At 40.3% G+C, this 13410-nt stretch overlaps 1 protein-coding gene and 1 long non-coding RNA gene across 5 annotated transcripts; one reads left to right on the top strand and one right to left on the bottom strand.

Annotated features, from left to right (window-relative positions):
• Positions 1 to 2945: 2945 nt before the first annotated feature.
• On the top strand, positions 2946 to 4036 carry LOC124482767. Its single transcript, XR_006957768.1, has 3 exons — positions 2946 to 3000; positions 3204 to 3549; positions 3985 to 4036. It is a non-coding gene; the product is annotated as an uncharacterized LOC124482767 (long non-coding RNA).
• Positions 4037 to 7629: 3593 nt separating this feature from the next.
• LOC124482714 lies at positions 7630 to 13390 on the bottom strand. 4 transcript variants are annotated; one of them, XM_047043193.1, is made up of 15 exons: positions 11560 to 13390; positions 11346 to 11463; positions 11091 to 11147; positions 10807 to 11020; positions 10508 to 10680; positions 10244 to 10345; positions 9918 to 10150; positions 9640 to 9818; positions 9465 to 9558; positions 9026 to 9373; positions 8786 to 8903; positions 8603 to 8694; positions 8149 to 8484; positions 7847 to 8041; positions 7630 to 7712 (listed from the first exon to the last, which is right to left on the bottom strand). In XM_047043193.1, exons 1-13 carry the CDS (start codon positions 11653 to 11655, stop codon positions 8257 to 8259), a joined length of 2052 nt encoding a protein of 683 aa, XP_046899149.1. In that variant the 5' UTR covers positions 11656 to 13390; the 3' UTR covers positions 7630 to 7712; positions 7847 to 8041; positions 8149 to 8256. The 4 variants fall into 4 exon arrangements, with proteins under 4 accessions (XP_046899149.1, XP_046899148.1, XP_046899147.1 ...); XM_047043192.1 differs by having other exon boundaries at positions 11346 to 11796; positions 12265 to 13390; XM_047043191.1 differs by having other exon boundaries at positions 11346 to 13390.
• Positions 13391 to 13410: the final 20 nt, after the last annotated feature.

The raw sequence follows: 13410 nt of genomic DNA, 5'->3' as shown, positions 1-13410 counted from the left end.
CCAACCCAGTATCACATAATTTCGTGAACCAGTCACGAAAAAGAATCTAATATTTCGTGACAGGTTCACGAAATTGGCACTTTTTTCGTGACTATGTCACGTTTTTTCAACCAGTGCATTTCAATGGAGAGAATATTTCGTGACCTCGGCACGTTTTAATTAACCAATTCATTTCAATGGAGCAACACAATGGGGAAGTGTTTTCGTGTTCATTTAAGGTTTCGTTCTAATTTTTAAGCGATAAAAAACTGGTTCATAAAATAACTTGCCGTGTTCTTTTTTTTTAAGGGGTAGGTGAAATAGGCAACGTAGCCTATAGTTAAATATTATGAACTCCACGCCACTACATCTCGGAGATTTGCCTAATCCTGACGGTTTTCCACTCCCTCACACCTTACTTGAATCAGGAAGCAGAATCAGAAAGGAGAAAGGGTTTTAATCGCCATGAAAGTTGCACAGACAAGGAATTCGCTTAGGCACGAAGGTGCATACATTCAACATAGGAATCTTAAAAATGTATAGGCTATATGAGATCTAACTATAGTAGGCCTAAAGGTACATAGACTAGCAATGCTTTGAAAATAAAATATGCACAAACATATTAAGTTGCCCTAATTTACAGTAGGCCTATAAAAATACAAGTAGGCCTATTACAAAAAAAATACCAAAAAAATATTAGGCTCCATTTATTATAATAACATGCTAGCCTTACCTATTAAAGCCTACTACTTAACTGATCGGTGCTTTTACGTATCCTTTACCACCCGTATTTAACCGATCTTCCCATTTATAACCAAGAAAGGACTTAACAATAACCGAGAAAAGATAGAAGATGTCAACTATGTCATTCATAATGGAACGAGGCCTGGACAAGGAGAGCACGCGACCTGGCACGTGACCTGGCTGGTTTCCCTGGCTACAATCTACCGCGCAATTTTTACCTTCAGTGCGACTTCATCCCCTTCCTGGTAAGTAGCATATAAATGAACCTATTCGATTTCTCATGTGAAGTTTACGTTTGATGAAGTTGCTAGCCATAATTCCTCTGTTTATCAACAAAACATAGAAGCCCAACTGTATTGCAATTTTTGTAAATGTAAAAAAAAAAAAAAGAACGGCAGTATAAACATTTAAGAACAGGAGGCATATTAGCTAGCTATAGCTAGCATTGTACAGTGCATGCGTTGGCCAGCCTGCCAGATTTGAGCGGGCTTAGCTAGTAAATGTAGCCTATCTAGTGTCTAGTGTAGCCTATCTAGTGATTTCCTGCTTGCAGGACTCGAAATTTAGCAAGATGAGCACCAGTAGTAGTCTGTAATATCAGGCAGAATAGTTGACATAATTTCAGATGGGCTGGTTAGACTAAGAAAATCAATGTCTTCTATAACTACTTTTATATGCTCTTGTTCACTTCTTTTTTTAACCTTCTGTTGCAGCTCCATTAAACCCATTTGCCCTTCTCCAAAACCCACCACCTGTTTGATACCAAACCAACCCAAAGGCTCTTTTAAGAACCACATCTTTCTTTCCTGCTCTATTGCTCTCTCTATCTCTCTCTCACACCATTTGCCCTTCTCCACAACCTACTACCTGTTTGTTATCAAAACCAACCCAAAGGCTCTTTTAAGAACCACATCTTTCTTTATTCTATTGCTCTATCTATCTCTCTCTCATTCTCATTCTCTCCTCTCTGACTGTCAGTTTTCAGCATTTTAAATGGCAGGAGGATCAATAAAAAAGAGCTGCCATTTTTGCAAAGCTTCAATGTTTTGTGCTCAAAAAATATGTGGAGGCTGTAAGCAGCCACAACCAACAAAAAAGATTTTGCAAAAAAGGCTTTCAAAATTTGATTCCCGAAGAGAAGTGTGGGCGGCTGGTGTGAAGATCAACCACAACGTTGCAGCCTTGCACAATGATGCCATTTTATTGGTAAGTTGGCTTTCTAAGAAGGTTCGAGATATTAATATTTGCTGTATTTCATGATATCTGTAGTTAAGTCTGGATGTACCTAACGAAAAAAATCCCTACTTAAAAAGTAGCTTAATGGTGAGATATTTCTATGTGCAGCGAATGTTAACCTACTGTAGATGACTGAAGCCCCACCCGCAATCTATGATTGATGAAAGTGAAGCAAAATCATCAAAAACAGACTGCTGGGAGACTCTGCTTTGTAATTTCCTCAAATGGTTCTCACAGTGTCATACTGTTGTCATTTCAGCTCGAGAAACTCCAGGCTGTAGGGTACAAACCCACTCTCCTGCTTGCCAAAGGCCACAAGAAGCCTTTTAAATGTGAAGCTTTAACCCCGCGTTCCATCCTGAATGAATGCTCAAAGGACTGCATGAGCAATATAAAGGAGGTTTATGCAGTCTTGTGTGAAGGTAAAACCTATTTTAATTAATCTAATAATCAGTGAACCAACAGCAGTTGATGTTGCATTGTTCCCCTGGTATCAGCAGGCCAGATATGACAAAGAAAAATCTAGACTATAAAAAGAAATGAACGTAAATTTGAACGCATCTCCCGATCCATTTAAATGTTTTGTGTAAAGCTCCCATGTGTGCTCGAGTATGTAAGTAAGTTTAGTTACATTTTACCTTGAAATAAGTACCAAAAAAAGCAGAGGTGAACAATTACAACTGCAGAGAGCTTATTTAACATAATTACTGGGTAATGTTTTCAGTGACTAAAACTAATGCTTGTTCTTTTTATACAGGGTGGACTGAGGATTCACAGGACACACAGAGTCCTCTGACCTCAGACCTCTGTGCAAATCCTGAACAGGGACCAGTTTTCACCCTGACACTGGTCCCTGTCAACCCCCAGGAGACGTCGACTAGCCTGACCGCCGCTCCCAGGGTCGAGACGTCGACTAGCCTGACCCCCTCTCCCAGGGTCGAGACGTCGACTAGCCTGACCCCCGCTCCCAGGGTCGAGACGTTGAAAAAAAGAGGCAAAGAAAGCCAGACAGCCGGACTCAACAAAAGAAACAAAAGAAAGGTAGATTGACTGTACATTACATACTGTATAATCATATAGTGGGCAGTGACAAAGCATACCTGTATCTCTACATTTGCTTCATAGTTTCTGAGTAGACACTCACACACTCAATTCTAAAGTAAGCATTCATTTTCAGTGATGATTATTACCAACAACGTTTCTACTTTTCAAAATATTTGAACATATGTCTTTTATATTTTCAGAGTGCTTGTATCACACAAGCCTGAAGGTTTTCCCCATCAGGAGTGTGATCAAGGAGAGAGTCAGAAAGGTTGTATAGGCAAAAGAAAGACAAGGATATGAGGATTAGGAAAGCTGTATACAAAATTAACATCCAATTCTAGACTCTGAAAAGCACACATGGCTGTTTCACATTCAGTCATGAATAGCAAGTTTTAGATTCCTAGATAGAATGTATGAACTTTATGACAGTCATACACAGTACAAACATGAAACTCACACGAATATTCTTCAAATTAAATAAAGTATTTTTTCCTCCTCATAGGGCATATCGGAGATTTTTGTGGACTGGCAGCCTTGCCCAGTGTGGTATGTACTCATTTTAGATCATTCTTTGTATCATACGTGATGCTTGATCTAAGTCTTTAAGTAATGAGAAGTTTGGATCATTTTACTGACTCGGTTCTTTGAATCTCAACCCTGAGGACAGGGTTAAAAACCACTGTCTTAGTGCATCTAAACAGCATAGATTACACATTAGTGTGGCAGATACAATTTTTTAAGAAACTACTGCATCATTTTGTGACACAGTTTGTATGATTTAAAATTGTCATTTATTATCACATGAGCATTTAATTATCTCGGCAAACAATTACACTGCACTGAACTGTAAGTAAAGTACAACAAATTTCACACAAAAAAAACTTGTGAACAAATATCTTTTTTTCTGTTTCTTCTTCTTAGCCTACACAGGTCACGTGAAAAATGACTTCAGCATATTTACATGTTTTACTTTATTTTCAGTGGAGAGGAGTGGCCCAAGTCCTGGCAACCAAAGGCGACCATACAACCTGTCACATCAACATAAATAAATAAAAATCCATTCTTTCTCCTTGTATTCATCTTAGCTACAATATGTTGAATAGGATTTGTGCAGGGTTGTTTTTTTTCAGTAGGTTTATTGGTGCCAACAAAGTCTTATCAGGAACAGGAGCCGAGTGCCCCAGCTGGGCGTAAAAAAGTTGGTCTTAACTCTTACTTCGGTCTTAGCTACGTCCGACTTTGTGATTTGAATTTATACCAAGTGCACCAAGCTTGAAAGACCAAGGTTGTAGCTACGTCTGGTCTTAAGATGCGCGTCCTTGTGAAAATGCGAAAGCGTCGATCGTTGCCAAGCAACACATTTAAGAGCCTATCAGAGCCAGTCTACGGGCTTATTAGACATTCTCTGAGCCTATCCGAAGCGCACTTTATAGCTAGCCTATCTCCCTTCTAAACAAGCCATGGATAAAGAAAAACTAAAGAAAAGGAAAATACATTTTACTGATAGAGAAATTAGAAAACATATAAAGTTTGTATACTGAGAACAGAAGCGTGTTCACGGTGAAATGTATAATAATATCAACACAAACAAACAGAAACACTCAGCTTGGAAATCGATCAACAATAAGTGGATTTCTGCTACCACGGACGACTCTTCTCGCCTTAACGCCCTTTCCATGTTGCCTATTAACAAGACGCGCTGCATGTGCGATCAAACTGTTAGCCCTAATTAGGCTACCATGGATTTTGGTCCGATTTTCCAACTTACGCCTGCTCCCCACTAGGCGTAAAATGTACACCCAGGTGCAGCACATAAAGGGCTTAAATCTAACTGGTGCACAAGTCGTAACTTTAAATTTTGTCTTAACTTTCAGTTCTACGTCGGACGTAGCGTACGTCCAGGCGTACGCCTAGCTGGTGCACTCGGCTCTGATGATGACGTAAAATGATAAGCGTCGATACAAACAGGTGCGTTCGACATGGACTGCGTGACTTCATGCAGCGCCGCAGGTGGCTGCAGCCGGCTGTCTTGAATCTGAGAATGCCATTGGCTGCTTCAAGTCTGCGGCGCTGCATGATGCCAGTCCAAGTCGAACGCACCTAATGAATGGGAAGTTGCACACAAATGGGGAACCTTGAGTTAGCTGAAAGCTAATGATAGCTAACTGTCGTTCTTTAAACAAACGAGATTCCAAACAAAACGAAGTAATCGGATAGTTTCTAATAATATGTGTTTAATTATGCGAAATTACACATGATGACAAACCAAACTGGTTAAATATAGCTACGAACTAATCTTGCCATACAGTACACCATGATATGAGTAGGCCAAGCCTACACAAAAAAATAAAGTCATGAATGGGCCATGATGTTTGTTCATGTATCTTTGCGGTAAATTTGGACATTTGCTTAAAAAATGTAAAGTAAAGTAGGCCTAACTAGTAGCGAAGTTACTTTTCAAATGCAGAAACTAGTAAAGTAAAGTCGTTAGAATTTTCAGAAGTAACTTGTTACTTTTTCTGAGTAGCTATCCCAACATTGCACTCCACTTAAGTAAAATGATTACCATAGTTAATTTACATGGACTACAAATATGGCGCATATAGCAGTAAAACACATTGGCGGGGTCCTGGGAAATGTAGTTTTATTTTCCTTTCTATTTAAAAACTCATTTTTGGAGAAGATCTTTGTCCTCAGTTACATTTAAATCACTCAATATGACAAATATACATTCATTGGTCTTTTATGAAAGACAAAATGTATCAGTACTCGAAAAGTCAACATTTGACTGTATTTATATTTACTTAACATTATTTTACATCATAATCTTCGAACATGGTTCCAGTATGATATAAAGGGGGTCAATATTGGTCTAAATACAAAATCGCAGGCTGATCCTAGCCTCAGCTAAAAAAATACGAATTGAATTGAATTTCAGGAAATTACCTTTTGTAGGTGGCGCTGTTGATCCCCTGTAGGGGCTAGAATTATGAAATTGAAAGACACTGTTTATCTAACCCCAGTTATTAACTGTACCAAGCCAGGACTATGTGCCATGAAAGGAACCTTAACCCTAATTACCCCAATTAGGGTTATAGGGCTTTAAAGGTGACCCTGACATGGGTTCAAAGGTCAATATATCAGATAAGGGTTGACAGGAATGTGTCAAACTTACATAAATGAACTTACAAGCTAAGACCTTTCCAAAAATGGGTTTGATTTCATTGTACGACAACATCTTTTTAAAATCCAAATCTGCCATTGCAGTGAGGCTTCTTTCCAAGTAGGCTATAGATTCAAGTACCATTCATAATCTAAATAGACTACATCAGTGGTCAAAGTCTAATTATATTTTGGTGGCACATAGTCCTCGTTTAGCACAAACAATATCAGGGTACAGACCCACTTGTGCATTTGTTTATCTCCAAACTTAAAAGATGATAATTAGCTCTGCATAAGACATGGTCTAAACAGACCGCACTGTCAAATTATAGTTAGGGGTTTGTTGTCCTTGGTGGTAGCCTACAGAATCAGAAGGGATTTTATTCGCCATGAATGTTTGCACAAACAAGGAATTTACTTTGGCAGGGAGGTGCATACATTAAACATATAGGACATGTTCATAATAGACTATAATATAATGGAGGTGTTGAAGAGGTAATCAACAGCATTACATTCCATTGTTGGCAATGGAGTAGTATTCTAAATTAGATGGGACGGGACGCATCGAGGTATTACGGTGCGTGTCCACTACAGCGGAGCGGAGCGGCGCGGAGCGTCGGCTTCCAATCCATTTTCAATGAAACCGGGCGTTGACGCTGGTGTAGGGCATTGTGGGAGCGTGGAAGGAAAGTAAAGGTAACTCTATTTTGTAATGTTTGGTGAGTTTCGGCACTTTTCACTTAGAATTCGCCATGTTACAGAGCTATACAAGTCTTTGCGGACGGTCCGTACATTCTCACGTCTGCTCAAAAGTTTCTGTGACGGCCCGCACATTCTCACGTCAAGTAAATCTTTATTACAAAGTGTGCGTGAAAACCAGCGTACGCAAGCTTTTTGTGCGTATGCAACGTTTATACATGAAGCCCCGGGTTTCAAAGCTTTGTCTGGACCGCTGTTTTGTGTCCTCCTTTTCGACCTATTGTCCTCCTTTTGACTCCTCCTGCCCACCGTCGCAATTTACCCCTCGTGTCGACTATCAGATGCCAAAAGGAATAGAAAAACCTCCTTCAGATCTACGTGAAGTTCAGAACTCCACTTAGTCACTAAGAACAGCAACGATCGATATCATGCCTACTTGCCTCGGGGGGATGTCCCTGTAGGCTACTTGGTGTATGCCGCTCTGGATAAGAGCGTCCGCTAAATGACTACATGTATTGTAAATGTAGTCTATTCAAATTACAAATGTTGACTCACTAAAATGATAAATGTTACTGTCTTAAATTCATACTAATGCCCCCCCCCCCATCCCAGTCAACAACTCATATAATTTCAAAAAGACTCCTTTATATGGCTGAAATATTATTGGATCCAATAATATTTAATAATTAATATTGGACACTGCTAATTGTGTACGTTTGCCCACTGACAAAGAAATTACCAGTCTGTAATTTTAACTGTAAGTTTATTTGAACAGAGATAGTTCTTCTAGGGGACAGTCCATCCACATTGTCTGCTACCACCGCCCCTCATCTTTTAGCAGCTTACATCTGAAGAGAATAGAGAATAGGACAGAGATAGATGGAGAAAGAGAGAGCGTTTGAGTGATTGTGGTTTATAAAGTTATTTTTCTGAAGCTAAATCATGCAGTACCAGGATTGAGAAATTCTGCATTAAATAATACCTTCTTTAGCCTCTTCCTCCTCACTCTCTTCATCGCTGCCCACCCTGTCACATTCCTCTTCCTCTCCCACATCGCCAAGTAGAAAGGCCTGTTGACCTACAGCTGCCTTGTAGTACTGGCGAACCAGCTGCAATCTTCCCTCCACTTCTGACAGTCTTAGTTGCAGTAGACAACGTAGTCCATTATTTTCCTCCCCTAACAATTTAAAATGTAACAAGACAATATGCAGAACCTCATTTAAGTGTCTATATGTATGTCAAATTTGCAGATTTTTTTCCTAAACTTAAATTGCTCAGTATTACCCTCCTCTGCAATCTTTGTACTGAGGACAGAGGACAGGTTTTTCAGCCAGGTGCAGTGTTGGGCCATCTCACAGACCAGGATCGTCCTCTCCTCTTGCAGGCGTGTGGTCAGCATATGTTGATCATGCATCCTCTTTTTTGTTGCAATGGACACTTGCTGCTGCCTAGAACACAGATTATCCCTAAAAAAGGGCTCACGGGAGGGGTGCCATCCTTACCGCTTACTGCCCAATCCTGAACATCAGCAACCCACTCCAGTGCCAACTGGTCGGAGCAATGTAGCTCCACCTTGAGCTCGGACAGTTTTGCTGCCTCAACCACAGCCCTTTGACAAGTCTGTTTTATAATAATAATAATAATTGAATATTAATATTCAACTGTGGGACCACCATATAGATTTCCCTACAGAAGTGGACACATACACAAAATACAATAAGACAGCTAACATGAATACCTTCACATATCTTGTGGAGAGGGCCTGGTGAAGAGTTTCACCCTTGTACCTGTTCCACACCATAGCATGGACCGTCAGCATGTCCACACGTGCTGTTGTAAGGAAAAGGATGTGGTTATCTGGCAAATGTAAGAGCAATCTAAGAAGAGAACAGATACCCAATTAGTCGTTAAAGTAGCCAACCTGATTTGGACATGTACTTGGTTGTCAGGGCACAACGGGAGAGGAAACTGTTGACTTGCTCAACTTCTTCACCGGCGGTTGTGCCTGCTCCGCTCTGGTTCCTTCCACTCCATTTGATCTGATAGGGGTAACAATGACAATGTTGGGGAACTAAATACTATGAACATTTACATTTTGGTTGAATGTGCTAAATCTAATTCCTTTATAATGTAATGTAGCAAAATGTTAACAGATACATACCTCACACTTTGTGGCATGGGCTCTCGCATGCATGATGCTGAGGAAGGGCTTCATATCAAGGAGCCCCTGGAGAGATGACACAACACCAGCCACCTTTTCTAGGTAGGGCCAGTATTTGCAAGCAACGTCCATTGCAAAGAACCTGATATTTTCGGTGGCATGTAGCTCTTTCTGTAGATACAGTGGGTATGCAAATATCTCCCCCCTGTACATGCTGAGGCCTTTCAGCAAATATCCGTGGCGACACACAGCCACCTCAACACCTTCCTCATCCAGCTTGTTGGCCCTCCTGGAAGTCTCCCTTGCGGCTGTCCACTGTGAGGTACCACATGTGCCCCTCCCTTGAGTCTGTGAAGACAATTCATCAATAAATAAATTCAATAACAATGAAATCTAAAACTTTGTATTAGCTTAACACTTGTGTGTGGTAAAAACGTACACTTTTTACAGCACTGTGGATGAGGTCAACAAAACATGCCACCTCTCTGTCCTTTGCAAGGAACAGCCCATCAAAAAATGCAGCTTCATCAGAGCTAGAGAAAAAACAATAATGTAAATTGCGTAAACCATTTGAGTTGTAATTGAAATGTATTTTAATTAGATACCAAACTCACCTTCCTGATCGCTGAAAGCGGTAAAGCTTACGGTTACCATCCACTGACACGGCAACTGTTTGTGGTGTGCAGGCTGGACAGGTGAATGGGGTCACACAGCAGAGCTGCTCTTTCTGAAAGGAACAGTACATAAACTCCAGAAAGCTCCGCTGCAGTGCATCCCCGTTGATTTGACCAGACTGAAATATAATAAATACATAAAATTACAGCAATTCACAACAAGAAAATACAAAAACCAAACATAAAATGGCTGATATGCTTTTTTCTTTTACACTTACTCTTCCAGCACGCTGTGTGCGATGTTCAAGCAATTTTGTGAAGGCCTGCCTGGACAAGCCTGGAGAGATCCCCTTCAGCTCCTGGAATGAGCTTAGGAGGTCAACAGAGTATAGGGTCTGTGAAAGTGTTGTAGCTGGCCAATAACCACTTTTGATCAGGTCCCTGACTTCTGGGGTCCACTTTTGCATACAGATATTGCACAAATACACAGGTTTGTGCAAGTCATAACGTCCTGGTGAAAAATTAGTAAATAATGTAAACATTCTATACTTTGTGTACATACACTAACTAAAGAATGTTAAATGAGGGGAATTTCTTGCTTTACCATTCATGGTAATGAGGATTACTGCTCTTCCAGCCAACACAGTGACGTTGGCGACCTCACAGGAACACAATTTAGGAGCACGCACTGTGGGTAAAATGCAAGCTGGAAAAAAATATGTTATAAACATGTATATTCAACTACTCATGCAGACGGAACACAGAAACATACTGTACCAGGACAAGTTAAGGACATTTGCTCTTCAACTGATAATCAAAAATAACCAATTCAAAATCTTAGTATTATAACAGGGTAAAAGAAGCGTACCTTGCTCTTGGGTGGTGTAGTGCCCAGCTTCACCAATAGCTAGATAGGTGGATGGAGGAATGGCTCTGAAGAATCCATCTACCACACTGTCTCTGTTGTGGAGTGGCCATCTTTTATGAATGTGGACATCACATGCCTCACACAGCCACTCCTCAGGAAGACAATCTCTGCACCTAAGAAAGGAAAACAAGGTTTATTAGCTAGCTATTTTAGTGTTTCAGTTGTCAGACTAAAATGGAGGTGCAAAATACTTTTTACTCCCAAACACATAGCTAGAAAATGCAAACAAGTGGTCCAACCGTATGACAGCAGTCTTCTGGCAGATGTAGCACAGTTCCTGGCCAACATCCTCTGAGTCCAGAAGACATTTCAGGTGAAATGGCCGAGCTTCTTCCCAATGCTCTTGTGCTGTCAGGTGACGTGAGGGCCAAGATGAAAAGGTTTGTGGGGACTCCGTTGGCATTGCAACTGGGCAAGACTTCAGAATTTCCGAAAGTTTCTCCATGTTTCGGTCTATAGAAGAAATGGTTTGAATTAGCCATGTTGGACAAATTAAGATTAGAATCTGTAGAGACAATATTACCAAATTCTTCTTGAGTTTGGAGCTCCGGAGAGGATTCCTCTGCACTGGAAGGAGTTCCTGTGAAACAAGACATGAGAAAATAAATAAAACAGATTTTAGATGTCAGATTTTTGTATTGTATTTAGAGCGAATTTAGGTTCAGTGATTCTCAAAAGGTTACGCCACAGTGTCAGACTATTATATTTCTTAAGTGTGATAAATAGAGGTAAATTCAGACTTGCTCATGAAACATTTGTATGAATAAAGAACACCAACCAGTGGTTGAGCCCTGCCTTCGCCCACCACATCTTCCCCTAGGCTTGCCTCGTGGACCAACTACACATCCCCTTTTAATCGGTGGAGAAGCCTCTCCGGATGCTCCATCACTCCGTTTCTGTGAAAAATATAGTTTGACTGTGATCATTGAAATGCTACTGTATAATGGTACTTCATAGCAACTTAAATGTAGAATTATTGTAAAAGCACTAACCCTCACTTCACTTAAAAAATGTTTTTGCTTGATGGAGAGAGCAGTGAGTCTGCCCCCTTGGTTGAAATTATCTGATGGACGTTGGGACGCCATCATTGGACAGACAGACACAGAAAGAGAGAGATAGAGAGAGCAATAGAGCAGGAAAGAAAGATGTGGTTCTTAAAAGAGCCTTTGGGTTGGTTTGGTATCAAACAGGTGGTGGGTTTTGGAGAAGGGCAAATGGGTTTAATGGAGCTGCAACAGAAGGTTAAAAAAAGAAGTGAACAAGAGCATATAAAAGTAGTTATAGAAGACATTGATTTTCTTAGTCTAACCAGCCCATCTGAAATTATGTCAACTATTCTGCCTGATATTACAGACTACTACTGGTGCTCATCTTGCTAAATTTCGAGTCCTGCAAGCAGGAAATCACTAGATAGGCTACACTAGACACTAGATAGGCTACATTTACTAGCTAAGCCCGCTCAAATCTGGCAGGCTGGCCAACGCATGCACTGTACAATGCTAGCTATAGCTAGCTAATATGCCTCCTGTTCTTAAATGTTTATACTGCCGTTCTTTTTTTTTTTTTTACATTTACAAAAATTGCAATACAGTTGGGCTTCTATGTTTTGTTGATAAACAGAGGAATTATGGCTAGCAACTTCATCAAACGTAAACTTCACATGAGAAATCGAATAGGTTCATTTATATGCTACTTACCAGGAAGGGGATGAAGTCGCACTGAAGGTAAAAATTGCGCGGTAGATTGTAGCCAGGGAAACCAGCCAGGTCACGTGCCAGGTCGCGTGCTCTCCTTGTCCAGGCCTCGTTCCATTATGAATGACATAGTTGACATCTTCTATCTTTTCTCGGTTATTGTTAAGTCCTTTCTTGGTTATAAATGGGAAGATCGGTTAAATACGGGTGGTAAAGGATACGTAAAAGCACCGATCAGTTAAGTAGTAGGCTTTAATAGGTAAGGCTAGCATGTTATTATAATAAATGGAGCCTAATATTTTTTTGGTATTTTTTTTGTAATAGGCCTACTTGTATTTTTATAGGCCTACTGTAAATTAGGGCAACTTTATATGTTTGTGCATATTTTATTTTCAAAGCATTGCTAGTCTATGTACCTTTAGGCCTACTATAGTTAGATCTCATATAGCCTATACATTTTTAAGATTCCTATGTTGAATGTATGCACCTTCGTGCCTAAGCGAATTCCTTGTCTGTGCAACTTTCATGGCGATTAAAACCCTTTCTCCTTTCTGATTCTGATTCCTGATTCAAGTAAGGTGTGAGGGAGTGGAAAACCGTCAGGATTAGGCAAATCTCCGAGATGTAGTGGCGTGGAGTTCATAATATTTAACTATAGGCTACGTTGCCTATTTCACCTACCCCTTAAAAAAAAAGAACACGGCAAGTTATTTTATGAACCAGTTTTTTATCGCTTAAAAATTAGAACGAAACCTTAAATGAACACGAAAACACTTCCCCATTGTGTTGCTCCATTGAAATGAATTGGTTAATTAAAACGTGCCGAGGTCACGAAATATTCTCTCCATTGAAATGCACTGGTTGAAAAAACGTGACATAGTCACGAAAAAAGTGCCAATTTCGTGAACCTGTCACGAAATATTAGATTCTTTTTCGTGACTGGTTCACGAAATTATGTGATACTGGGTTGGGTCTGCAGGCGGCTGCAGGCGACGCCGGCGCTGCATGAAGTCGAACACACCTGTTGTAGCAGAAGCACGTGAACAATTCCAGGATTAGCTTTTTTTTCATTGGTTGTTGTGTTAAATCTAACCCAGATACAATAGTAACAGAGAGCTCTGATAGTACTATTTTCTGATCGGCTATTGT

Source organism: Hypomesus transpacificus, chromosome 20, assembly GCF_021917145.1.
Source record: "Hypomesus transpacificus isolate Combined female chromosome 20, fHypTra1, whole genome shotgun sequence".
Classification (NCBI taxonomy): domain Eukaryota; kingdom Metazoa; phylum Chordata; class Actinopteri; order Osmeriformes; family Osmeridae; genus Hypomesus; species Hypomesus transpacificus.
This window is presented reverse-complemented; position numbering and strand designations above follow the sequence as displayed.